General features: G+C 42.9%; 1 protein-coding gene across 3 annotated transcripts in view; it reads right to left on the bottom strand.

The window, feature by feature from the left end:
• Positions 1 to 26,196, bottom strand: part of rgs3a (regulator of G protein signaling 3a) — a 253,454-nt gene that overhangs the window by 152,663 nt on the left and 74,595 nt on the right. For 2 of the 3 annotated variants that reach the window (XM_078226603.1, XM_078226604.1), the window contains 3 exons: positions 25,449 to 25,488; positions 8,424 to 8,638; positions 7,421 to 7,504 (listed from right to left, as the gene is read on the bottom strand). In XM_078226603.1, coding sequence (XP_078082729.1) covers positions 7,421 to 7,504; positions 8,424 to 8,638; positions 25,449 to 25,488 — 339 coding nt within the window. Of the gene's footprint in view, positions 1 to 7,420; positions 7,505 to 7,586; positions 7,788 to 8,423; positions 8,639 to 25,448; positions 25,489 to 26,196 lie in introns of those variants that run through there. The other variant, XM_078226605.1, reaches the window with a different exon arrangement.

Here is a 26,196-nt window from a genome sequence, read left to right on the forward strand (position 1 = left end):
TTCAATGTTAAGATGGGACTGTGCCTCCACATGGACTCTGTGGTGGTCACTCCTAACGATACTGTCATGGACAGATGTATCTGCGGAAGGCAGGTTGGTGAAATGAGGTCAAGCATGTTTTTCCCTCTTGTTGGTTCCCTCACCACTGTCGCAGACCCAGTTTAGCAGCTATGTCCTTTAGAGCCCAGCTAGCTTGGTCTTTGGTGGTGCTACTGAGCCGCTCTTGGTGATGGACATGTATCCTGCATATCCTGCACCCTTGCCATCCTCAGTGCTTCCTCTAAGTGATGTTCATTATGGAGGCATATTGATTCCTCAGCTGCAGGGCAAAGGGGTGTTGCAGGGCTGGAGGGCCACTTTACGTAGTAATCAGCAGAAGGTTATTTTGCCCATGTTTGAACTGTTACCATGAAACTTCATGGTGGCTGAAATTGATAGTGAAGACTCAGAGGGAAACTCCTTGTATACCATTGCTCTGCTACCTCTGCTGGATCCATCCTGCCGATGTGACAGGGCATACTCAAGGGTGGTGATAGATATAATTCTGTGAGTATGACTATGTCAGGTTGTTGCTTGACCAGTCTGCAAGACAGCTCTCCCAATTTTGGCTGGGAGAGCTGTCTCACCCTCACCCTCTAACCTATCCCTGACCTTTCCCTTCTGCTTCATTTGATCCTCCATCTTATTTAATAGCAGAAAACCCCTCTCATTTCTGCCTCTGAGGTCAAAGTAAAGTCATATTGAACTTGAAATGCCCATATCCCTCTCCACGGATGTTGCCAGATCCAATGTGTATTTCTAGCACCTTTTGCTTTTATTACAGATCTTTAGAATCTTCAGTATTTTGCTTTTACTTTAATTTAACTTGTTAGCCATGATTGGATCACCTTTCCTGCTGGTACTTGTGTCTCAAACTATAGTAAATTTGTTGTAAATAATCATTCATTCGTTAAATGCCAGTGCCTGTCTACTGTCATACCTTTCAATGTGGTTCCCCAATATACTACAAACAATTATTTTTTTATTCATTTGTGGGACATGGACATTGCTGGCTGGCCAGCATTTATTTTTTGCCCCTCATACCTTTCTGATTTTTTTTCTTTAGATTTAAGACCCTAGTTTCAGATTGAACTAAATCACTTTCACATATACGTGAAGACATAGTTGAACTCGATTCCACAACAATGCAACTTAAATATTGGGTAGAAGGGAGATTAAGGATGTGCATCTGACCGACAACATATTGTGGGGCGGCAGTGGTTAGCACTGCTGCCTCACAGCTCCAGGGACCTGGGTTCGATTCCCGGCTTGGGTCACTGTCTGTGTGGAGTTTGTATGTTCTCCCGTGTCTGCGTGGATTTCCTCCGGGTGTCCTGGTTTCCTCCCACAGTCCAAAGATGTGCGAGTTAGGTGCATTGGCCATGCTAAACTGCCCCTCAGTTTCCCGGGATGCATGGATAAGAGGGACTGGTGAGGTGAATATGTGGAGTTACAGGGCGAGGTTAGATTGTTGTCGGTTCAGACTTGATGGGCCTCATTTCAAACTGTAAGGTTTCTATGATTCTATGAATCTAAAATTCTAGCATATTTGCCAGAATTTTCCTGCCCCACCCACCATGGGAATCAGAGCGGGCAAGGGGTGGACAATGGTCTGTTGATCTTGGGCGGGAGTTTATGATTTTGGGACGAGCCTCGAGGCTCCTTTATAATTATATTATTAATTTGCACTTTTTTCATAGCACAATGTTAGATTTAAAACAGGCCATTATCTAGTTGGTTCCTCAACATACTGTTCTCGAAAACCACCTTAGATACATTCCAGCAATTTGTCCTCTACAGCATTTACCTACTCTACATGTATATTGAAGTTGTCCATGATTACTGTATTACACTGGTTTCACGCACCTCTAATTTCCTGAGTTATAACATGTCCCACATTATCACTACTGTCTCATGGCCTATAAACAACTCTGACCAATATTTGCTGCCCCTTGCTGTTTCTCAGGTCCACCCAAACCGATTCCCCCTCATTAATGTACTGAAGTACAAATACTAATGAAGATCCCCCTCATCAATGTACTGATCTCATCCTTCATTAACAGCGTAACCCCACATTCTTTTGCTTTTTGCCCTTCCTTCCCAAATGTTCAGTACCCTTGAACATTCTGAACAGTCCGAAAGATATACTGGTTAGGTGCATTGGCCATGCTAAATTCTCTCTCAGTATACCCGAACAGGCGCCAAAGTGTAACAACTAGGGGAATTTCACAGGAACTTCATTGCAGTGTTAATGTAAGCCTATTTGTGGCTAATAAATAAAAAATAATAATAACATTTAGTTCTCAGCCTTGGTCACCCTGCAATCACATCTCCTTAATGGCAATTAGATCATACCTGTTTACTTCCATTTGAACCGTCGATTTATCTACCTTGTTGTGAATGCCGTGTGATTCAGATAGAGTGCCTTTAATTCTGTATTTTTATTATTTTTGCAATCGCTAACCTTATCTGCATGCTTAAATTTATACACTGTCCATTGTTGCCACACTCAGATTATCAATTCCTTTGTTGCTAGCTTGGTCCCTTGCTTTGCCCTCTCTCTTTAATTTATCATTTTCTTTTCACTGGATATCTCGCCCCTCACTATTTAGTTTAAAACCCTCTCTATCACCCTAGTTATATGACTTATGCTAGTTATTTGACTTATGTTTAGATGTAGACAAGTGGTGGGCACTGAATTGAGATTAAAAGAGGGGGAGAAAGATGTACAGACTCTTTTCCGTGTATCTCTCCCCCCATCCACCTTCACTGCTTTCCATTTCTCTCTATGCCTTTTAGCTTTGACAAAGGGCCATCTGGACTCGAAACGTCAGCTCTTTTCTCTCCCTACAGATGCTGCCAGACCTGCTGAGATTTTCCAGCATTTTCTCTTTTGGTTTCAGATTCCAGCATCCGCAGTAATTTGCTTTTATCCACTGAATTGAGATTTACTTGTGTACCTATAAATACACACATTCTGTAACTGTGGGGTTAGGAGGTGCTACTTGTAATTTGCAAATGCAAACAAATGCTTACAAAAACCATGAAGATTAGCTCCAGTTACATTCTTCACCAACTGGCTTTGTGGAATATAACAAAATTTTTAAACAACCATTATCTTAGCAATTTTCAATAGCAGGTTTATACTATAAATAAGTTTCTCCTCCCAAAAGATGGATAATTGTTTTATTTTTCTCCTTTTGAAATTTTAAAAAGTTTTAGATTTTGCATTGACAAAAGTGGATAAATGTACAATCAGACAATTCAATTTAGAGAAAAAAAGGTGCAGCATTCATTTGGTTTAAAAAGATCTATAAGATAAGCATATTGTATAATGTAATCAAATACAAACAGTGATTAAACAAACTATTATGTAAAAGGTAGCAGATATTGTGGCGGGGGCTTGGGCATGAAAAGAGTAAATAGTGCAATCCATTCCTTTTAGCTTACATATACCATTTTCCTACCCTGCCATTAATTTAATCTCTCATGAACAGATATAAAATAAGTAAAGCCTGCAGGAAGATTACTTGATATTATATCTCTGCTTTGCTAAGGAAACCAGTATAACTCTAATCACTTCATAACCTGAACCATATTTAACCATGACTATGGCCTGCATTTCCACATTGTTAATATTTCAGAAATAATGTTTTGAAGATATTCCATCATCTATTACCACTAACTTCATTTTCTTTAAGTGAAATGCGGCCACGTGTTTAGATTTTTGCAAGAGGGCAATGTGTAACCAAGCCACAGCACTTAAACAAACTGCTCACATTTTGTGAACAATCGGTCTACCCACTGATGAAAAGCTGCCAATTTACACATTCTGTACAGTGACCTACAGAACCATGCAGCCCCAACTCCATTTAGTTTGCAAAATGCATACATGCTGCCTGATCATATGGCTCACAGATAAACACACCAAAGCTGGAAACGTTCAAAAAATAACGATATATCAAAGATTGTCCAGGCAAAATGGCTGCCAAAGCCGACTGATGCAATGCTATCACTATCTGGTGAAAATTCTTTCTCTCCAACATTTAACTTGTTTTTTTAAACATGGCCCCACATGTTAAAAACTAAAAATTGAGAAAACTGAGATTTCTTAGCTCACACTAAGGTGAGCTCAACATTATTACTGGGTTAAATGTCAACATAATGGTTGAGGTTTTAATTCACTCAAAATCAATTTATTTAGAGTTAAAATTCTGCTAATAATAAACTGATATGTCAACATTACCTATATGGCAATGAACTGATCCTAATTATAACATTCACATGCATTATTTGCCTCAAATAATTCTAATATATGCTCCTGCAATTGGAATTATAGAACCCCTTGTGGTGAACCATAGATGGTTACCACTATGGGTACTTGTACATGTTACTCTTGTTACTGTTGGGGTTAGGGTTGGGGTGTTCCACCTGTTAGCATTGTTCTGTGGTACACTCCGTTTGGCTTCGCCATCTTACAGGAGTATAAAGGTCACTGCTACTTCCTAGTAGCCCTTAGTCTGGGATAATATTGTTAAGCAGTGTGCTCTATTTTTGTTGTGAATAAAAGCCTTTATTCCCGGGTACGTCCTAGCCTCCCGTGTGAATCAATCGCGCATCACCCCTACAGTACATAAGGAAGCCATTTGGCCCATCAAGTCGCCAACAGAGCATCCCACCCAGGCTCTATCCCTGTAACCCCACTAATCCCCCTGACCTACACATCTTGGGACAGTAAGGGACAATTTAGCATGGCCAATCCACCTAACCCTGTTGTCAAATTTCCTCTTTGAGATTTATGGAACCGATGGCCAGGATTTTTAGGATGGTAGTATTCCCCTTCCCGCTATCCAAAGAGTCAACAGCGAACGTAACCCCATAATACTGACCCTACAGCCATTTAAATCTACAAACATGAATTAACTGGAGGTGGGGTTTCCAAGTCTCACTTGGGAGGAAGTCCCACCTCAGATGGGCAGCTTTCCAGTCCCAGCAGTGCCAGAAGCAGCAGTGGACAAAACTGGGACTGCAAAAGTCTACATTCCAGGAGTCCAGGACCAGATAAGTGAGGGGGGTCTCAGAGTGGGGAGAGGGAATGGAAAATGAGGATACTGGTGAAGAAGCTGCAGGAAAGGCTGGGGGCGGTGGAAGTGGGGGAAGGACCATTAACATGGGCTAGAGTTTATGTAGGGGAACGCCCAGGGTGGGATTCTCTGGCCTTGCTTGCCCCAAAACCGGAAAATCTCACCCAAGGTCAACAGACTTTTCCACAGTCCCGTGGCAGATGGGACGGGAAAATTCCAGCCCTAACGTTGAAACGAGGGCCGCGATTCTCCCATCCGCGCCTGCCACTTTTCTGGCGGGTCCGGCCGGGAGGCACGAGTCTGCGGCCTTGAACAGGGATTTGCCCACATGTGCATCTCCCAGAACCGGCGAGCAGTCGCCGGCCAGACCATGCTGGAAACCAGCGGGAAAGCAGGTAATTTAAACCTTTTCAAAATCTATTTTAAATATGTAGATTTGCTGATTATCGGGACCATCCCGATCGAATCTACCACCCTGCCAGGAGTACTTCATTCTGGCGGGGTTCAGACTAGTTCTTCACGTTCGGGGAGCTAGCGGGAGATCCCAACAGAATGAAGGGAGGGGGCAATTGGGGCCCCCTCAGGGGGCCGGGCAGCGGGGGTGGTGCCCCTTGGGCATGGGCCAACCTGTGCCCTCTGGCACTGCCCAAGGGGAAAAGTGCTCATGTCCAGGGGACACCTTGGCACTGCCCATTGGACACTGGGCAGTGCCAAGAGTGTGGGCCTATTGTGGGCAAGGCCTAGGAGTGATCGGTGGGGGTGGGGGGTCGTGCTGCCACTCTGCATTGGGATCAGTCTGAGATGGCGGGAGGGCAGCAATTGGGACGGGCTGAAGGGAGGGGGGGGTGGTCTGCTGCGGTGGGATTGCCACTGCTGGGGGTGTGGGGCCTGGGCATCGGGGCGCTCCGGGATGGGGGGGGGGGGTCAGGGCTGGCCCAGGAATTGGTGTGGGGGCCGCGGTCAGGCCGTGGGGGGGCAGGGACTGGAGGGACAGCACTGCGATGGTCCCGGGTTGGCCAGCGATTGAGCTGGCCAGCAAATGGGAGGTTGACAGTAAGGGGCCACTGCGCATGTGCAGAGCTCCAGAAATCTCAGACTCCGGCGCGAATAAGTCCCCCCCCCCCCCCCCCCCCCCCCCACACACACACACAATCAGTCCTGCTTGACACTCGATCAGGGTCACTTCTCACCCTCTCCCCACTCACCCTGCCCCTGAACTCCTTCCATCAGTCTGAGAATTGAGGCTGATGGAAAACAGCTAGGTTTTGGAAGCAAAGACTACATTGCTTAGCCCATCAAATATGCAGCACTCCTATTTTTAAAGCATTAATCCTCATTCACTGCCTTTTCTTGAAATCCCGTTATACACCAACTTCCCAAAGTTTAAAGTATATTTATTCGTCACAAGTAGGCTTACATTCACACTGCAATGAAGTTACTGTGAAAATCCCCCAGTCGCCACACTCCGATGCCTGTTCAGGTACACTGAGGGAAAATTTAGCATGGCCAGTTCACCTAACCTGCACATTTTTGGACTGTGGGAGCACCCAGAGGAAACCCATGCAGACACAGGGAGAACGTGCAAACTCCACACAGACAGTAACCCAAGCCGGGAATCAAACCCAGGTCCCTAGTGCCGTGAGGCAGCAGTGCTAACCACCGTGCCGCCTCATCTATTCCTTCTCACTTCTAGTCACCTTTTGAATCTGTATGTCTTTTTCTGGAGTAATTACACATTTCCACATATTTTGGTGTAAAGTAACTTTTTTGTGATTTCATTTTTAACCTGTTCGTCTCGGAGTCAGAAGGTTAGGTGTTTAAGCTACACTCTAAAGATATGAGGACCATTGAGGGAACACTGCATTATAAGAGGTGTCATCTTTCAAAATAGACATTAAACCACGGCCTCAGCAGAAAGGATCCTATGGCACTTTTTGCAAAGGAGCATAAGAATTTTCCCATTTCCTCAACCAGCACCTCCAAAGAGAGGTTATCTGGCACTACTGTTTGAGGGACTGCGTTCTTTACAAATTGGCTACCACGTTTGCCGACATTACTAGAGGGACTATACTTTGAAAGTAGTTCACTGACTGTGAAGTGCTTTGAGATGGTCTGGAACTTAAAAAAATGCTCCATAAATGTAAGTTATTTCTTCTTTCCAACTGTCCATGATTTATTCGCTTTGATCACAATTAATTTAATTACCAATGAGAAATTTAAGAAATATTTTTAATATGGAAAATATAAACAAAAGAAAGCAACTTTTGATTTCTGCATGATAAAATATAAGAACTTACCTTGTGTGATTTACTTCTATCATCGAGGAAAACTATGTTTTCTGAAAGGACTAGTGTCCGTGCTGGGTTGCACAAATCTAAGGGCTGCAAACAAAATACATGTAAATTAGTTACAATTTGATAAATTGAACTTCAATTTGGTGTGATAATTTAAGTTACCACTTACCAGCATTTTAGCAACTACAACCTCCATAACCTATTTTTTTAAAAGAGTAGTTTAGTTACTTGAAAAATACAGTTTGCTAAAAAAAACCCAGACAGTAGCTTAAATGCTCCAAGTTTCATCCAGAGAACAAAAGGTTTTGGTGGTTATCACAGCTATTTCAGCTGAAGTTCAAACCGATCAGGTGCTAAAAGCATTTCCTCTGTCCGGAGCTTTGCTACAAAATTCTTAACTGTGAATCAAAATTTGCATATTAAAAAGAAGAGGATGTTAGAAAGCTGTTGCCCATTGCAGCCAGTACAGTTAACCTCAGAGTGTAGGCGTACTTCCCAAAATAACCCTTTGCACCAATATTACTTGCAATTTAATATAGTGCTGCGTGTTTGCCAACAGAAGGCTTTGTGCAAAGAGAAACATATATTCCTTAGTGCACATAGCTCTATTTAACCTGTCTCATTGACTTAAAGTGAGTGGTTTAGGTCATTCAAAAAATTAAGCAAGGACATGTTTAAATGTTACTATTGTGGGGACAGAAGCATCAAGAGTGCTCTTCCTGGGTCCACCAAAAAAACAACTCAGATGCGTTACTGTCCTGGGTGACTATCAGAGCAAGAAGCTCATCTACCCTCTTAGCAATATGTCAAGCATAGCCTAAAGTACAATGTCAAGCATGGTCTAGGAGTTCAAGACTTTCAAGAAAATCTATCCCGCAAAATGTGTTAAGTTCACACAAAAATATTACCATAGGCTTTCCAGTGTACAGTACCATAAACCAACCAAATATTTCCTACTTTTCTTTAAAATCTATCAGAAATTAAATTTACAATTCCATAATATCACCTGAACAAAGAGAGGGAACACCAAAATTTTTGGAGCCAGAGTCATGCATGTCCCATAGTTTGCATGCGGAATATGAGATCGCACAATTGTGCAGTTTCTGTAATTCCCATAATTCTTCACTGCTTGTACAGTTGATTTCAAAATGTCTGTTGACGATCCTATAAGTGACTGTTTTCTCTCTGGGCCACCTTGAACTCTGCTTTGGCCTACATTTGCTGCAAGAGAGAACAATACCAAGCATCTTTAAGTTTGTATACAATAAGATATCTTGATTTTTCAAAAATAAGCAAGTCATAACATCCAAAGCTACAATTCTAATATGAAATACATCAATTTGAGAATGTTCTGCAGAATGCTTTTATAGAATAGAGGCCTTTTCAAAATGTATGCTGCATCTTAGACAACTCATCACACATCTGTAAGGTATAAAAAAAGCATAAACCTTTGGATGTTAATTTTCCAACTGAATAACATTCAGCAAAGGATTTTTTGTCATAGCTTATATGGTAAATATGCTTCTATGCTCATAGTTGAGAATTTTGAAGCAAAGTTTGAATAGATAATATACAGAATTATACACTCCTGCCAGTGGTGGGAATCGTCTTGTATGGGGGCACAAAATCTGGTGTGATGGTAAAAGTCCATTGCTCGCCAGCAGGAAATTAGTTTGCAATTTTGTTCTTCCAACTGTGATGGAGAGTCAAAGGCAGCTAGAATTTCTCATTGATCTATGCTGAGAACTACAGTTGCATCTCATGAATGCTTATTAAAAGATCAATTCACCAGCATTACTCCCCCCCCCCCCCCCCGCCACATTAATTGCCCCACCCCAGTGGATTATTAGAATGGACTGTTTCTCGTGGGGCGCTCCCAGCAAGCTTCACTTCATCTCAAATTGCGTGGACGCTGCTTTCATCTATCTTTAAGAGTGATGGCGAGAGATTGAGTGTTTGTATCACAAACTGCCCCAAGGCTGGACAGGGGAGGCAGGCTTATGGGAACAGCATCCAGAGGAGGGGAGAGTGTCTGGGGAAAGGGGGAGTATCTTTGAGGGCAGGATCGGTCGTGCTGGCGGTGGGGTCCTGGTGGGAGAACTCAGGGTATTGGTGGTAGTAGGAAACAATCAAATGAAAGGTGGAAGTGGGAGATCAAAGGAGAGGGTCTGGTAAGTGAAGGTCCAATCAGGTCAGTCACAGAGGAGGAAGACTTAGCTAATGGGAGGCAACAGGGTCAGGTAACGGATGTCAACTCTGAGGAGAGGAAAGGGAAGGGATGTGGATCATTATAGGGTTCAGGATAACGGGGGCAGGTTCAAAGGAGAGGAATGGTGATATTCGGTGCATCTGTGATGGTAAGTGGAAGTTGGTGGGTGATGGGGAGAGGGTAGAAGATGGTTGAGCCTATCTGAAAAGTTACATGTGACATTTTCTCAAAGCTGTTCTTACCAACACAATTGCTCTGGACATGCAAATTCTTGAAGTGGGAAGGGTGCTTTTTGCATGAGTGAAGTTCAAGGTCAGCACGAGTGGTTGATTAAAGGGACACCCTGATAATTATGAAGCAGCTGGATGTCAAAAATGCACACCTGTGTTCTTCTCTCAATTGCGAAGCCTGCATTAGAGGAGGTTTGTTCCCAATTCATGGGTCTCATAACATTGAGATCCCAACAAGGTGTGTAGCTGCCTTTTATTCTGTGCCATTTGCCATCGGATGCAGTCAGTGTCAGTGTCAGGGAAGAAGGAAGGGAGGGAGGGTGGGAGGTGGCTGCCTTCAAGGGCCATAGTTGGTAAAGGGCAGCCAACTCAACTCCAAACCTTCACCCTTCCAGGTGAATGCATATACTGACAAGGACACATTTGTTTAGACTTCTTTGCTGCCAATGCAATGGTTTCTCTACAGAGTTTTGAGGTTGATGGAAACAAGCAGATAAGTGTCTGCTTGAGGCTTCTTGCACTTGGCTCTCTTCATCTTCGTCAAAGAGAAACAACTCAATACACATTCATGTATGAATGGAGGGGATACGAATGGCCCTTCAGGCTGTCCTTTCCATGCAAGGGTTGGGGAGGGCATGCCACATCTCGATGGAGGCCAGGTGAAGAGCATATGACTTTGTCTGTTGGCCTCATGATAGAGGGAAACCTGTAAAGGACATGTTCACTTAATGCATCTCTTCAACTTCTTCACACATCTACTGATGAGTCAATGATGCAAGCTCTAGGCAACCCTGCCTTGGTAATGGCTTTCACCCAGACAAAGAGCCTGTTTCCAGTTGACACAAGGCCACGAGGATAAAGCGCCTGAGAAGTAAGAGGCAATGGGGCCTCTAGAAGATCAAGAAGCTGGCGACCATGGAGCACTGCAATGGTGAGCATTGGTTCAATCATGGGTGCAACGCCAAAGGTGCTCTAATATAGAAATGACCATAAAGATAATAATGGAGGCATGTCCCAGGATGTGATTGCTTACATCAGCCAGCTTCTCCAGTATGAGCTGCAGCTGCAAGGATTCTGGAGGAGTAATATGGAACTCCTGGCCTGTAATGAGTAAACATGTGTCTGGATGCCTTTTAAATATGGGGCCAGGACCTTCCGTCCCATGAGGTAACGGCGAGGCAGGTAAATTCCTGCCTGCCCCTGCCATAAACTTCAGTGTTCCTCAGGGATGCATAATTAATGAGCTGAAAAGAAGTTCACCTGCCCCCCTGCTTAGCGAGAATCACGCCGACTTTCCCACTTGCCACTCCACTTAGTCTCCAGAAAATCCTGCCCAATATCTTTCTGTTACCTGCATTAGTGTACATTCAAAATTAGTTAAAATCACAACATCGGCAAGGTAAATTGTAGCTACAACAATATGTTTTCAGTGATGTCCTTCAATCACATGATATGGTAACTTTGAGAATTAATGGTTAAATAAATTAACCAATATGATATAACACATTGAGTCAAGGTGGGATAAAAGTTATTAAGCACATAGATTTCAGACAATATGAAAGTTAGACATTTTACCTAATCAAAAATCTAAGTGAAAATCAAGCCTTCACACATTTCTCTGCCCATTCCAAACAACTTCCCTTACCAATTGCACACTTGTCTCTTATGAAATACTTTGGTAGTTTGCAAAATGTTCTTGCACACTAGAGAAGAGCTACATGGTCAAAAAGCCAAAACATGAGATCATATCAATATACATTTTTTAATTACATTATTTCAAGTGCTCTGAGTCACAGTATGATATATTTTTCCATTTGTTGTAATATACAGAAAGCTATGTCTAGCATACTTGAAAAGGAAACAAATTTCGATAGCCCAAAACAGGCACAGGGGTCGCAATGGATAAACTTTGTGCTACCTGGTCATGCCTGCTGCCTGACCGTAGCATGCAGTCAGCACTAAACTAGCAGTTAAATGGTTGCACTCAAGGTAGGACTTGAACAACCTTGAGAGGTTAGCATAGGTTCAAGCTAGTCTGCAGTGCTTAAATCTAGCCTATTTGTCTTAAAGGGAAGCTGCATTTTGGTTGCAAGAGGAGTTGGAAGTCATTCCAAAAGAGATTTTGATTTGAGAAAGATATAAAATGCAGGGAGCAGACTCCTTGATACTCTGGTGCTGCACTGGAGACTTTGGTGGAGGAGGTGGAAAACTGGATAGGTTTCTTCGACACAAAGGGAGCCAGGAGACTCGCCAGTTAAACTTTGCAAAGGCTGTGGATCAGGTAGCCAAGCTCATTGCCAGGAGTCTAAATTCAAGGACCTGAGTGCCAAAATACATTCAAAGACCTTACAAAGGTGGTCAGTGAATGCAAATTAAAATGTCATATTCTGCACCTGTATTCTCACACGCTGTTGAATACATCTCCCCCAAATACATTGGAGCATACAATGCCAGGGCCAATCCTTGTCTTATGATGGGACTGAAATCAAACATCACAGTATCCTCAGACAAACCTCCTTCTCACAACCCATTTCCTCTTCATTCACAATTTGATTTGCAACTTGCACCTGGTGCAAAGCATGTACCTCTTGCATCCCACTCACCTTCACTCAACACAATCCTAACCTTGTGCATTTTTCCATTTAGATAGACAAGAACAGCAACTTGATCAGGCATTGGGGGAAGTGAAAGAGAGGAAAGGAAAACAGTGATTTTTAAAAATCACAATGAAGACACATATTGAAGCTCTGCAGTAGTGAGCTAATTAAAGGGGCAAGAGTCTGGGGGGTCATGTGACCCAATTGCCCAATAGGGCGGGAATGCACGAATCCCAGGACTGAACATTGGCTTTTATCATCAGAATTAACCCTAGAGCTGAACGATGAAGACACATATTGAAGCACTGAGTTAATTAACCAATAGTTGTTAATCGAGTGGTCACCAATCATCACATTTATCACACACTCATAATTGCAGCCACAAGCCTCAGATGCTGACACTGTGCTTTTCTTAGTGAATAGCTTAGTGGTGCAAGATATGCACGTGATGAGGCATCAAGCATAAGTGGTCTGACCAATGGTAACATAGGTCACACATCCGTTCTACTGCAGAAGATTTGGATAAGGACTTTGATGGAGTAGCATTAAAAAAAAGACTGTTGGGCATACACTGAAATTCTTGGTGTACTGGCAGGTCTGCCAGAAAACCTATGGTCAATGTCAAGGAGCATGAAATGTCCAGCATTAGCTTGGTACAGAACATTGCACAGAGCTTGAAGCTCAGCATCTCCAGCATGGAAGAAGTAGTGGCTAACTCCTTGGGAGCATTTGTGGATCCATCAATCTCCATGGTTGATGCCTAGAGTCTTCATTGCAGCACAAGCAGTAGCCATCTAACATTAGGATGCTGCAGTGGAAATACAGATTGAAGTCTTGCAAGTTCAGCTTGCTGCCTTAAAACTCAGCTACAAAAGCTGCAGATACCAATGTTCAAAGCAGCTTGCAGGATGTCACTGTTGTCCAGCAACTGTCCTCCAACACATTGTTAGGATTGTTGAGGTGTTGCCCTGGTGGAGTGGCAGCTATATCATGGAGAACAAACCTGCTGTCTAATTTAATCCAGAACCTTATCTTTACCCACATTTAAAAGCTTTTATTTACAAACACACACCTCCAAATCCAACAACTTCAGTCTGCTGAAATCACTTTTTCTCTGTTCTCCCTATGTATATATGTATATAGGAGCACAAATGAATCCCTATTAATACGAATCCAAACACAATTAAACAGCCAACTGATGACAGGATTCATCCCCTCACAACTATCAGTTGGCCATTGCCTGTCAGTCAGCTGCTATCCATGCAGAAGTAGGTGTTGTGCCTTCTAGGACCAGAGATGCTCTGGATAATCCCCCAAAGTCATCTGTAGTCTCCCCCATTAAACATCAGCAACCTTCCACCACAGCCACAAGGCTACAATTGCACAGAAGCACCAGAACAGGCAAGTACACATGGAAGACAGATACCTTGGGCTAGATATTTTGGAGAGACAGGGACTTGGGTGGAAGTGCATGGCCACACAATCTTGCCATGATCATGAGCCACTTTGAATAAGGGTGTTAGATCAGCTACCACCCTCCAGCAAGTCGTGAGCAGCCAATTATGACCAATTATTGTTAATAGGTAGTCTATTGAGGACCTGAGGAATCCTGGCAGGGGCCATACCCCCACCTCCAACCCATGACAGCCGCTAGGCCACAGCTGTGCTTTTTGAAATGTAAATATAAGCTCACTTTCAGCAGACATTGCCTAAGAGCATGCACTAATAACCTTACCAAAATGCCATTCAGAATGGCCAAACAGAAGTGTATACATATACCACAGGTGACATTTTGGAGTCCAAAACGACATCCACAGCACCAAATTGGGCACAAAGCCAAATTCCATGGCCACAAATCTCAGGATTTAAAGAAAATCTTGACGGATGGAACAGCTGTTAGTGGGTATAGTTAATAAAGAGGCTTATGGATGTCCAACAATGTAGTGTTTATTGCACTATTGGTTAATACATGCGGGGAGGCAGTGGTACTGTCGCTTGTTTAGTAATCCAGAGACCCAGTGTAATGCCATGGGGATCCAGGTTCGAGCCCCATCATGGCAGATGGTATTATTTAAAAACACAATGAAACATCTGGAATTAAAAGTCGAATGACCATGAAATCATTGTTGATTGTCATAAAAACCCAATTGGTTCACTAATGTTCTCCAGGGAAGGAAATCTCCCATCCTTACCTGGTCTGATCTACACGTGATTCCAGACCATACTAATGTGGTTCACTCTTAAATACCCTCTGAAATGGCCTAGCAAGCCACTCAGTTGTATTCAACCGCTACTAAGGAAACAAAAAGAAATGAAACCACCTGGCATTGACTGGAAAGGACAATGATAAACCCAGGCTTGTCGACCCTGCAAAGTCCTCCTTATTAAATCTGAGGGCTTGTTCCAAAATTGGGGAAGGCAGAGTGGCAAGGGTACAGAATGTACTCCAATATCCATCACCAAGAGTGATTCTGGGCGGAATTTTACCGGCATGTCTGCCCGATGTTTGTATGATCCCGCCTGAGGCCAATGGAGAATGCCGTTCTCCAAGCCTTGCCAGCCCCTGGAATCGGGGTGGGCATGTCGGTAAAATTCTGGACTTTGTTTTGATAAAAGCTTCCTATAGTGTGTCAACAGAATCATACCTGGAGTGAAGTACCTTATGCTCACACTAATGCTGAAATGATAAAAAAAATAGTTGGGGTCTAGGCAGGCTTCATAACATAATTTGGGATTTCTGATCTGTTCCCAACAGTAAAGCTAAGCGATCCCACAATCAACAGATCAGATCTAAGCTCTGCAGTTGTGCCATATTCAGCTGTGAACGGTAGTAGACAATTAAACAACTCACTGAAGGAGGTGGCTCCACAAATATCCCCATCCTCATTGAAAGAGCAGCTTAGCACATCAATGTGAAAGATAAGGCTGAAGCATTTACAACAATCTTCAGTCAGACGTGCAGAGTGGATGATCCATCTCGGCCTCTTCTGGAGGTCCCCAGCATCACATATGTCAGTCTTCAGCCAATTCAATTCACTCCATATGATGTCAAGAAACGGCTGAAAGTACGGGCCTTGACAATATTCCAGCAATTGTACTGAAGACTGAAGATTTGTGCTCCATAACTTGCCGCGCCCCTAGCCAAGCTGTTTCAATATAGTGACAGCACTGGCATCTACCCGGCAATGTGGAAAACTTCCCAGGTATGTCCTATACATAAAAAAACAGGACAAATACAACCCAGCCAATTACCACTATCAGTCCACTCTTGATCATCATGAAAGTGATGGAAGGGGTCAACAACAGGGCCATCAAGCAGCACTTACTAGCAATAACTTGCCCATAGTCAGTCAGTTCCCACCAGGGTCACTCAGCTCCTGATCTCATTACAGCCTTGTTTCAAACATGGACAAAGGAGCTGAACACCGGAGATAAGATGAGAGTGACTGCCCTTGACATCAAGGCAGCATTTGGCTGAGTATGGCATCAAGGAGCCCCAGCAAAACTGGAGTCAATGGGAATCGAGGGAAAACCCTCTGGTGGCTAGTCATACCTAGCACAAAGGAAGATGGTTGTGGTGGTTGGAGGTCAATCATTTATGCCTCAGGACACCTGTGCAGGAGTTCCTCAGGGTAGTGTCCTAGTCCTAACTACCTTCAAAAGCTTCATCAATGAACCTCCTTCCATCGTTGGCTTAGAAGTGGGGATATTCGCTGCACAATGTTCAGTAACATTTGTGACTTGGCAGATACTGAAGCAGTCCATGTCCAAATGCAGCAAGACCTGGACAATATCCAGGCTTCAGCTGAAATGGCAAGTAACATTCACGCCACACAAGTGCGATGCAATGACCATCTTCAACAAGAGAGGATCTGATCATCATGCCTTGACATTTAATTGCATTACCATCGCTGAATCTCCACTGTCAACATCCTGGGCGTTACCATTGACCGGAAACAGAATTGGACTAGCCATATAAATACTGTGGTTACCAGGGCAGATCAAAGGCTATGAATGCTGCGGCAAGTAACTCACCTTCTGATTCCCCAAAGTCTATCCACCATCTATCTGCAAGACACAAGTCAGGAGTGTGATAGATTACTCTTCACTTGCCTAGATGAGTGCAGCTCCAGCAACACTTATGATGCTCGGCACCATCAAGAACAAAGCAACCCACTTGATTGCTGCCCCTTCCACAAACATTCAATCCCTCGATATCCGACGAACAGTGGCAGCCGTGTGTATCATCTACAAGATGTACTGCAAGAGCTCACCAAGGTTCCTGAGGCAGAACCTTCCAAATCCATGACCACTGCCGCCATCTAGAAGGGCAGAAAATACCTGGGAACACCACCACCTGGAAGTTCTCCTTCAAGCCAATCAGCAACCTGACTTGGAAATATATTGCCATTCTTTCACTGTCGCTGGGTCAAAATTCTGGAACTCTCTTCCGAGCAGCACTGTGGGTGTGCCTATCTCAGGTACTGAAGCAGTTCAAGAAGGCAGTTCACTACCACCTTCTCAAGGACAATTAGGGATGGTCAATAAATGCTGGCCTAGCCAGAGAGACACCCACATTCAGTAAAACAAATAAAGAAAAAGTACACTCCTCTAACTATCTGTTCCAGTAATATGGTTAACTTCTGGATATTTCCCAAAATGTCTCAATAGCTTCATAACCTTCCATGAGCAGTTTAGTGAGCACACATCCCTTTCACATGACACCTATGCTACAATATACCAGCCAAAACGAGACCAGAAATGGGAGCCATTTTTCAAACAAATTTTTCTAATTCTACTTGCTGGACTTGCGGATAGCGAAGAGCATTGTCGGGCAATACAGCAGGATATAAATAGGCTGGAAAATTGGGCGGAGAGGTGGCAGATGGAGTTTAATCCGGATAAATGCGAAGTGATGCATTTTGGAAGAAATAATGTAGGGAGGAGTTATACAATAAATGGCAGAGTCATCAGGAGTATAGAAACACAGAGGGACCTAGGTGTCCACAATTCCTTGAAGGTGGCAACACAGGTGGAGAAGGTGGTGAAGAAGACATATGGTATGCTTGCCTTTATAGGACGGGGTATAGAGTATAAAAGCTGGAGTCTGATGATGCAGCTGTATAGAACGCTGGTTAGGCCACATTTGGAGTACTGCGTCCAGTTCTGGTCGCCGCACTACCAGAAGGACGTGGAGGCGTTAGAGAGAGTGCAGAGAAGGTTTACCAGGATGTTGCCTGGTATGGAGGGTCTTAGCTTTGAGGAGAGATTGGGTAGACTGGGGTTGTTCTCCCTGGAAAGACGGAGAATGAGGGGAGATCTAATAGAGGTGTACAAGATTATGAAGGGTATAGATAGGGTGAACAGTGGGAAGCTTTTTCCCAGGTCGGAGGTGACGATCACGAGGGGTCACGGGCTCAAGGTGAGAGGGGCGAAGTATAACTCAGATATCAGAGGGACGTTTTTTACACAGAGGGTGGTGGGGGCCTGGAATGCGCTGCCAAGTAGGGTGGTGGAGGCAGGCACTCTGACATCGTTTAAGACTTACCTGGATAGTCACATGAGCAGCCTGGGAATGGAGGGATACAAACGATTGGTCTAGTTGGACCAAGGAGTGGCACAGGCTTGGAGGGCCGAAGGGCCTGTTTCCTGTGCTGTACTGTTCTTTGTTCTTTGTTCTACTTCATCTGGACAAAACATTTGAATGCTTTTGAAGGCAGAATATGCCTCCTGCCGTTTTACATTCGTAAGTTAGAATCGGAATTTAAAGCACGAGAATGAAAAACTGAAGGCCCAACCACCCCATTCCCCCGCAAGTGGACAAGCAATCAATCAATTTAAGAGGGAGGAAAATGTAGAAGGAAGTCAGTTTTGTTCAAAGTACTTTTGCATTTAGTAGAAGAAAATATTAGACCCAGGAGAATTCTGACTGAGCTTTTTACCAGGCATGAATTTTCTTAACAGCATACAGGCTCTCTTATCAGTGGTTTCGCTCTACTTAGCCCCTCCGATGATATCAACAGTGGGGACGGTCCCAGTGTTGCTCTCATTGCTATTTTTCTTTTGAACTGCAAAGTTTTGTGCAAAACAGCATTTCCCCCTAAAGTTCGAATTCTTTTTAAGGAATATTTAAGGAAGAATGATTCTACGCCAGAGGGTGGATGCTCAGTCATTGAATATATGGAAGACTAGAATTGATAGATTTTTGGAGATGAAGGGACCCAAGGGATAAAGGAGAGGAAGGGAAAATGAAGTCAAGATAGAAGATTAAGCCATGATCTCAATGAATAATAGAGCAAGCTCAAAGAGCCGATAAGGCCTGCTCTCTTATTTACTTATATTCTCATAACTGGTACAACGAATAAAGCATTCTAATATCTGCATAATGCCAGAGTGCTTTTACTGAATCACATTCAAATAGATGTAGTAAGCTCAGAGTTCTTCAAGAAATCTCCTCATAACTAACGGAAGGCGGGAAATGTAAACTTGAGAAATGTATAATTGACCTGTCCAATGCATTGTAACTTCAGAGTGGTATTGGAGTACTCAATGGCTTCTCTTGTAGTAAGGCATTGGACTGCCCAATGTTCATTCTCCCATCGATCGTTGCTTAATAAAGATACGTCTTTAACCAGGACACTGACTTTCGTGAGTCTGTATTGGCTGAAGATTTTGGCAATACCTAGCCTCCAGTGAACGCCACATCAATGACCATATAATGAGACATCATATGCCTAACACACATCAATAGCATCACAACTTCCAAAGTTTTCACATGTCTACATGGTATGTTAGCCTTCATACAAGAAGATTTGAGTGCAGGAACAGGGATGTCTTGTTCCAGTCATACAGAGTCTTAGTGAGGCCACACCTGGAATATTGTGTGTAGTTTTGGTCTCCTTATGGAAGAATGTTCTTTCGATGTAGTGTAGCAAAGGTTTAACAGATTAATTCCTGGAATGGCAGAACTGATGTTTGAGGAGTGTTTGAGTCGGTTAGGATTATATTCGCTTGGGTTCAGAAGAATGAGGGGAGATCTCATTAGAAATCTATAAAATTCTACTGGGACTCAAAAGGGTAGATGCAGGAAGGATATTCCCGATGGTGGGAAGTCCAGGACCAGGGGTCATAGACTCATAGCCTAAGGATAAGGGGTAAAACTTTTAGGACTGAGGTGAAGAGAAATGTCTTTACCCTGAGAGTAGTAAACCTGCGGAATTCACAACTACAGAAAGCAATTGAAGCCAAAACATTGTATGTTTTCAAGAAGAAGCTAGATATAGCTCTTTGGGCAAAAGGAATCAAAGGATATGGGGGGAAGGCGGGATCGGGTATTGAATTGGATGATCAACCATTAGATGCTGAATGGAGAAGCAGGTTCTAAGGGCCGAATGGCCTCCTCCTGCTCCTATTTTTTATATTTTTACTCAAATAGTATGTCCAACACTTTTCATCGGCTTGGAAAATCACTATCCTTTTGATTAATAATGCTGTTTGTCTCAAATGTCCCACTACCAAAATGCAAACAATTGACCAGTCCCCTTTCTGGTAGTATTTGTGATAAATCAATAACCAGCAGCTGCTACAAATCAACCAATCAACTCATCTTTCTTTCTTCAAAGCTAGCAGCACTGAAAAAGCAAGGATCAATAAATCAAGCCAATTGCTACAACAGGTGTCTTCATGATATTGTTTCCTGCAGGATACACACAAAAACAAACAAAAATGTATGTAACCTATTAAGCTATTCAGAAAAAAGCCATAATAAACTAAAGCCCCTTTTCTTTGCTGCCAGCCATCTCCTTAAACCTCTCTCTTACCTCTAACACCTCTGTGGAGCTTATGGTTTTCATGTGCACTGTAAGTAAGTCTGAGTATGAGATTTTAAGAGTAGCACTACTATCTCACAGCGCCAGGGATCCAGGTTCAATTCTGGCCTTGGGTGACTGTCTGTGTGGAAGTTGCACCTTCTCCCCATGGGTTCCCCCCATATGCTGCAGTTTCCTCCCACAATCCAAAGATGTGCAGAGTCGGTGGATTGGCCATGCTAAATGGCCCTTTAGTGGCTGAAAGATGTGTAGGATAGTTGGGTTAGCCATAGTAAATGCATGGGATTGGGAGGGGTTGTTGGATAGGATGCTCTTTGGGAGAGATGGTGCAGACTCGGTGAACTGAACATTCTCTTTCTGCACTATAGGGATTCTATGGATTTTAGAATGCCAAGTTACGAACTGAACCTTTCCGAAAACCTAACATTAACAGAATCGATTGGGAAAACAGCACCTCAATTGCAGATTAAGCACCGAGTTAACCTCAAGTCACAACGTCAACCATTGTTACATCATTAACCATGGTTAAAACAACCACTCACGACGTCCACGTCAAGCTAAAGACACCAGAGGTTACAGCAAGTGCCAAGAAGCACATGCCTGAGATTCGCAGACAACCATTCAGAGAATGACGAACTCCACATCATCTGACTTATTGATGATGTTGTTATTTGATTGTTTATGTCATACTCGTTTAATGTGTTGGGGACGTTTGATTTAAAGGGGAGAAATGTTGTGTATTTATAATATTAGTGTGATTCCTTACCAGCAGCATTGAAGCTGAACATGTCACTTTTATATAATGCATGCATGATGTCATCGGAGTTGATGTCTTCAACCGTTTGAGTGGGTAACTGGGCAGAATAAGATCATAGCCTGTAGTGAGCACGTCGCCTTCATAAAGTTCTTAGTTTGTTGAACCTCCATGGCCTCCTACCCTCAATTCTACCAATACCACAAGATCTTCTCCAATAAACTTCAGGCACAGATGAGTAGAGTGTAGTTAGCACTATGACTGGTTGGGCAACAGATTCCTTGCCAGTCGAAATCCCAGGAAGTTGCTTCTTGGAGGCAGTGGCAGTTTTTCTGCTGCCACAAGGAGTTCAAGTTGTTGTCTACTTCTCTTGGATTGATCACCCATTTCAAGGTGAGTCGAGTTTCATTGATAACTATACTTCTTTTACATTCTGCCTCTGTTAGTTAGCTAATAAGTTTCTGGAACTTGTTTATTATCAATAAACTTTGATACTATTTACTGATTTGGTGTCAGAGTCTTTGCCTAATGGTTATATCTGTGTTGAACTCAAACAGTTTAAAAGGGCAATTTGGGTTTCAGTATTAGGTTATGCACAGCCAAACTGGAACAGCCTAAAAGATCAAAACACCTTTTTAAAAAACTTGTAACATCACCAAGATCTGTTTAGTCTTGGTCAGTTCCTCGTAGGTTCTCGACATGGTAAGTCTCTGTCGCAATGAAAGGTTTTACAACCTACTAAGATAAGGAAAGTGACTACTTTAAGTTCATCTGGTATCCTGTTTGCTGCAACATTGAAATCTCCCTTTGTGAACATTTCATGTTTTTATTGAACGTTGCCATGGTACCGCCTTTGCCCGCCATTACAGTTACCAATTCTTAGACCGCAGTGCTTCTTTAACTTCCTCCCCCTCTTATTTCTTTTCTCTTCCTTTTCAAATTGTATTCTTTCTTTTCTTGTGTCTTTAAATTTGTTGTTTTTTTCTTAGAACTGGAGCTTTTTTTTCAATATGCACTCACCCATCCAAACCAATTCTCATCTTTTGATTTGATTTGATTTATTATTGTCACATGTATTCGTCTACTGTGAAAAGTATTGTTTCTTGCAGGATAGAGTCCCCCTTGTCCTCACTTTTCATCTCACTGTGTCCGCATTCGAGGGATCATCCTCCGCCTTTTCCGCCAACTCCAGCATGACGCCACTACTCAACGCATCGTCCCCTCACCCCTCAGCATTACACAGGGAGCGTTCTCTCCGGTTACCCTGGTCCACTCCTCCATCACACCCAACATCTCATCCCCTGCCCACAGCATCTTCCCATGCAATCGTAGAAGATGCAACACCTGCCCCTTTACCTCCTCCCTGCTCACCATCCCAGCTCCTAAACACCCCTTTCAGGTGAAGCTTCATGTCTGCTGTTCTCCCCATAGTCTATGTCCACAATGACAAACTTCCACCCAGTCCCACCTGTTTAGCTCTGAAACTCAGTTTAATGCCAACACTCCAGTTACTCCCCAAAATTTCCTCTTCCATCACCCATGCTCATCGCACCCACAAGACTTGCATCTTACTTCTTCAACCCCATTTCGATTGAACTCCTGATGATCCAACTTCCCCTTTTGGATCCCACATTTTCCAATATTCTAAACGGTTCCCTATCCACAGGGAACATCCCACTTTATTTCAAGATCATCCTTATTAACAAATTATCACGAGGTCCCAACCCATTTCCAAACTCCCTTATCTCCCAGATCTTGAGTATGTTGGTGGCTATAAAATCTTTTTACATCTATCCAGAAACATTCTGTTCGATTCCCTCCAATCAGAAATTTACTGCTCCCACAGCAACAAGTCAGCCTTATTAAGTGGTTTCCGATCCCATTAACTGGACCGGGGCAACTCGCAATAGGGCAGGTATGACTACTCCGTAAGATCTCAAATGACCCTGCTCAGGGTTATGCCCAGTAGCAGAATCAGTGAATTTTCGGAGGTAATGGCAGAAGAACTAGTACCTTGAGGGACAATGATTGCTTACACGCTGAGGACCTACTGGGAAGAGGACTTGCTTTTCCTTTAAGCACACATGATAAAAGCATTAGGAAACCGCTTTATGTAATCTTTCCTAGTCATCTTACTCATTTCTTACTGAAGCTGAAAATGGGAGGACCCTACAATGGGAGGACACTACCCTATATGTCAGACTCCTATTTATTGACTACAGCTCAGCCGTCAACATCATTATTCCTAAAAAACTCATCTCCAAACTCTGTGGTCTGGGGCTCGACTCCTCCCTCTGCGACTGGATCCTAGACTTCGTAACCCACAGACCGCAATCAGTAAGGATAGGTGGCAACACCTTCTCCACGTCTATCCTCAACACCGGTGCCTCAATACATTGTGTCCTCAGCCCCTTACTATAGTCCTTATACCCCTATGACTCTGTGGCCAAATTCCCCTCCAACTTGATTTTCAAGTTTGTGGATGACACCACTGTAGTGGGTCGGATCTCAAACAATGATGGGACGGAGTACAGGGAAGAGATAGAGAATCTGGTGAACTGGTACGACAACAATAATCTCTCCCTCAATGTCAACAAAATGAAGGAGATAGTCATTGACTTGAGGAAGCATAGTGGAGGACATGCCCCTGCCTACATCAAAGGGGATGAACTGGAAATAGTTGACAGCTTCAAGTTTCTAGATGTCCAGATCACCAACAATCTGTCCTGGTTCCTCCACGTCCATGCTACAGTTAAGAAAGCCCACCAACACCTCTACTTCCTCAGAAGGCTAAGGAAATTTGGTCACGTATGCTACGACTCTTACCAACTTTTACAGATGCACCATAGAAAGTATTCTTTCTGCTTGTATCACAGCTTGGTATGGCTCTTGCTCTGTCCAAGATCGCAATAAACTACAAAGGGTCGTGAACGAAGCCTAGTCCATCACTCAAACCAGACTCCCATCCATTGGCTCCATCTACACTTACCGCTGCCTCAGAAAAGCAGCCAGCATAATCAAGGACCCCACGCACCCCAGACATACTCTCTTCCAACTTCTTCCATCAGGAAAAAGATACAAAAGTCTGAGGACACATACCAACCAACTCAAGACCAGCTTCTTCCCTGCTGCCATCAGACTTTTGAATGGACCTACCTCGTATTAAGTTGATCTTTCTCTACACTCTAGCTATGACTGTAACACTACATTCTGCGCTCTCTCCTTTCCTTCTCTATGTATGAAATGCTTTGTCTGTATAGCACGCAGGAAACAATACTTTTCATTGTATACCAATACATATGACAATAATAAATCAAATCAAAATCAAAAAGCAACTGAAGAGGAAAGTGCAGGACCTGATAGAGAACAGAGCAGATGATCTGCTCACCACTACTACATTTATTATGTTATGGATAGTAAAGTTCTTTATCCTCAAACCTCTCCATAATCTTGCTACGCTGTTAAGTCAGCGATCGCCTCCAGACTTACTTCCCATCCCTTCAGTCTGTGACTCCAATTTCATGTGCATCTATCTACCTGCCTCATTGTCCTACAATTATAGCTACAGCCTTCAGCTACATAAGCTCTGCATTCTCGCATTTACACTTTAAACCTGATCAGTTCTCTATTCTTTTAAAAAATTCCTCAGAAGGCAGGTTTTTATCCAAGTCTACTAAACTTGCCTCTAGCTCAGAGTCCATCTTCGTTTTATATTAATCTGTAAATAATCTTAGAATATTTGTATTTCAAGGCTACTATATACTGCAAAGCTAATATCTTACTGAGCACAAAATTTACAAAAAGTGGAATTTTTAAAAAATACCTTCACCAAGTATGGAAAACAAATTACCATTCATTTTTGGCAGAGATATATCAATTGTGGGATAGCATGACAGAAACATTATCGTTGCACCCCATATCTCATCCTGATGAATTAATGTATGTCCTTGAGTGACTATGATGTGAATATGTGAGCTACAGGTGTTTGAGACTCTATACCTATGATAGAAGTACAGCATAGGTACAACTTTAAAATGTTAGACAAAATGTCAGAACAACTAAGGCAAGGCAGTAAGCAAACAAAAACCATTAAGGACAATTAAAGTCAATACCTCAACATGGAAGAGTGAAAGGCAGTGAAATAGTTCAGTTGGAGAGGAAGTAGCTGAGTGAGAAGGTATATGCTGGAAAATAATTCTTGTTACTGTTTAGTATATTATTCAATTTAAAGACACAACTGCCATGGATGAATAAACGTCACCTGTTTTAAACATTAAACTCTAGTCTGTGTGCCTAATTGACCCCGGGTTCAAGGCCTGCAACACTAAATTTGCTGATGATTTACAGCTTCTTATTATCAACTAAAGTTGTACATCAGAAGGCGACATTAATAATTAATCTTGAACACTTACCATATATGACATGGTTCCCTTGAGGAGGTTTCCTCAGAATCTGCAAAGTAATCAAATTATTAGTAAAGTGAACTTAGTTTGATCACATGAGTCAGTTGTGTGAGGTAAAATTTCAACTTTTAACCTTTAATATTCAAACACTAAACCTTGGAGCTGTGACAACTTTTGTAAGTTCCAGATATTTTTCTTATACCCAGCACAAAATTTTACTCTCAGAGGCAACCCTACAGTCCCTATGAACTGAAAGACTATTCACCACCCAGTGTCATATTTGACTCAGAACCAGTTTTTTGACCCCATCTCACTTCCATCTTGAGCATTGCCTATTCCACCTGTCCATCAGTGCCTGTTTTGCCTATGGTAAATTTGATTTTCTGGAATTGATCTTCTGGACTAATTTTAATTGCCTAGAGCAATTTCCTTAATTGGCTTTGGGTTCATGTCTTTTATCTCGCCCAAGAGATTAACTGACTTTGGATGTGTAGGGACTTTCCATTTGTGGATTCATGAAGGCATTACAATTATATGGAGTGGATTGAAAGGCACAGCTGGTCTTTCTCTGTCAGATATTTTCATATGCCTGTATATCTCCCCATCCCTTACATTAACCCATTTACTGCCAAAATTCTCAACCATGCATTTGTCACGTTCAGACTCAACTCTCCAATACTCTCTTCCTGCACCTGCCATAAACTTCATTTCATCCAAACTCTGTCACACGTATCCCGCTCTCCCATATTCACCCCTC

This window comes from Mustelus asterias, chromosome 13 (genome assembly GCF_964213995.1).
Source record: "Mustelus asterias chromosome 13, sMusAst1.hap1.1, whole genome shotgun sequence".
In the NCBI taxonomy this organism is placed as follows: domain Eukaryota; kingdom Metazoa; phylum Chordata; class Chondrichthyes; order Carcharhiniformes; family Triakidae; genus Mustelus; species Mustelus asterias.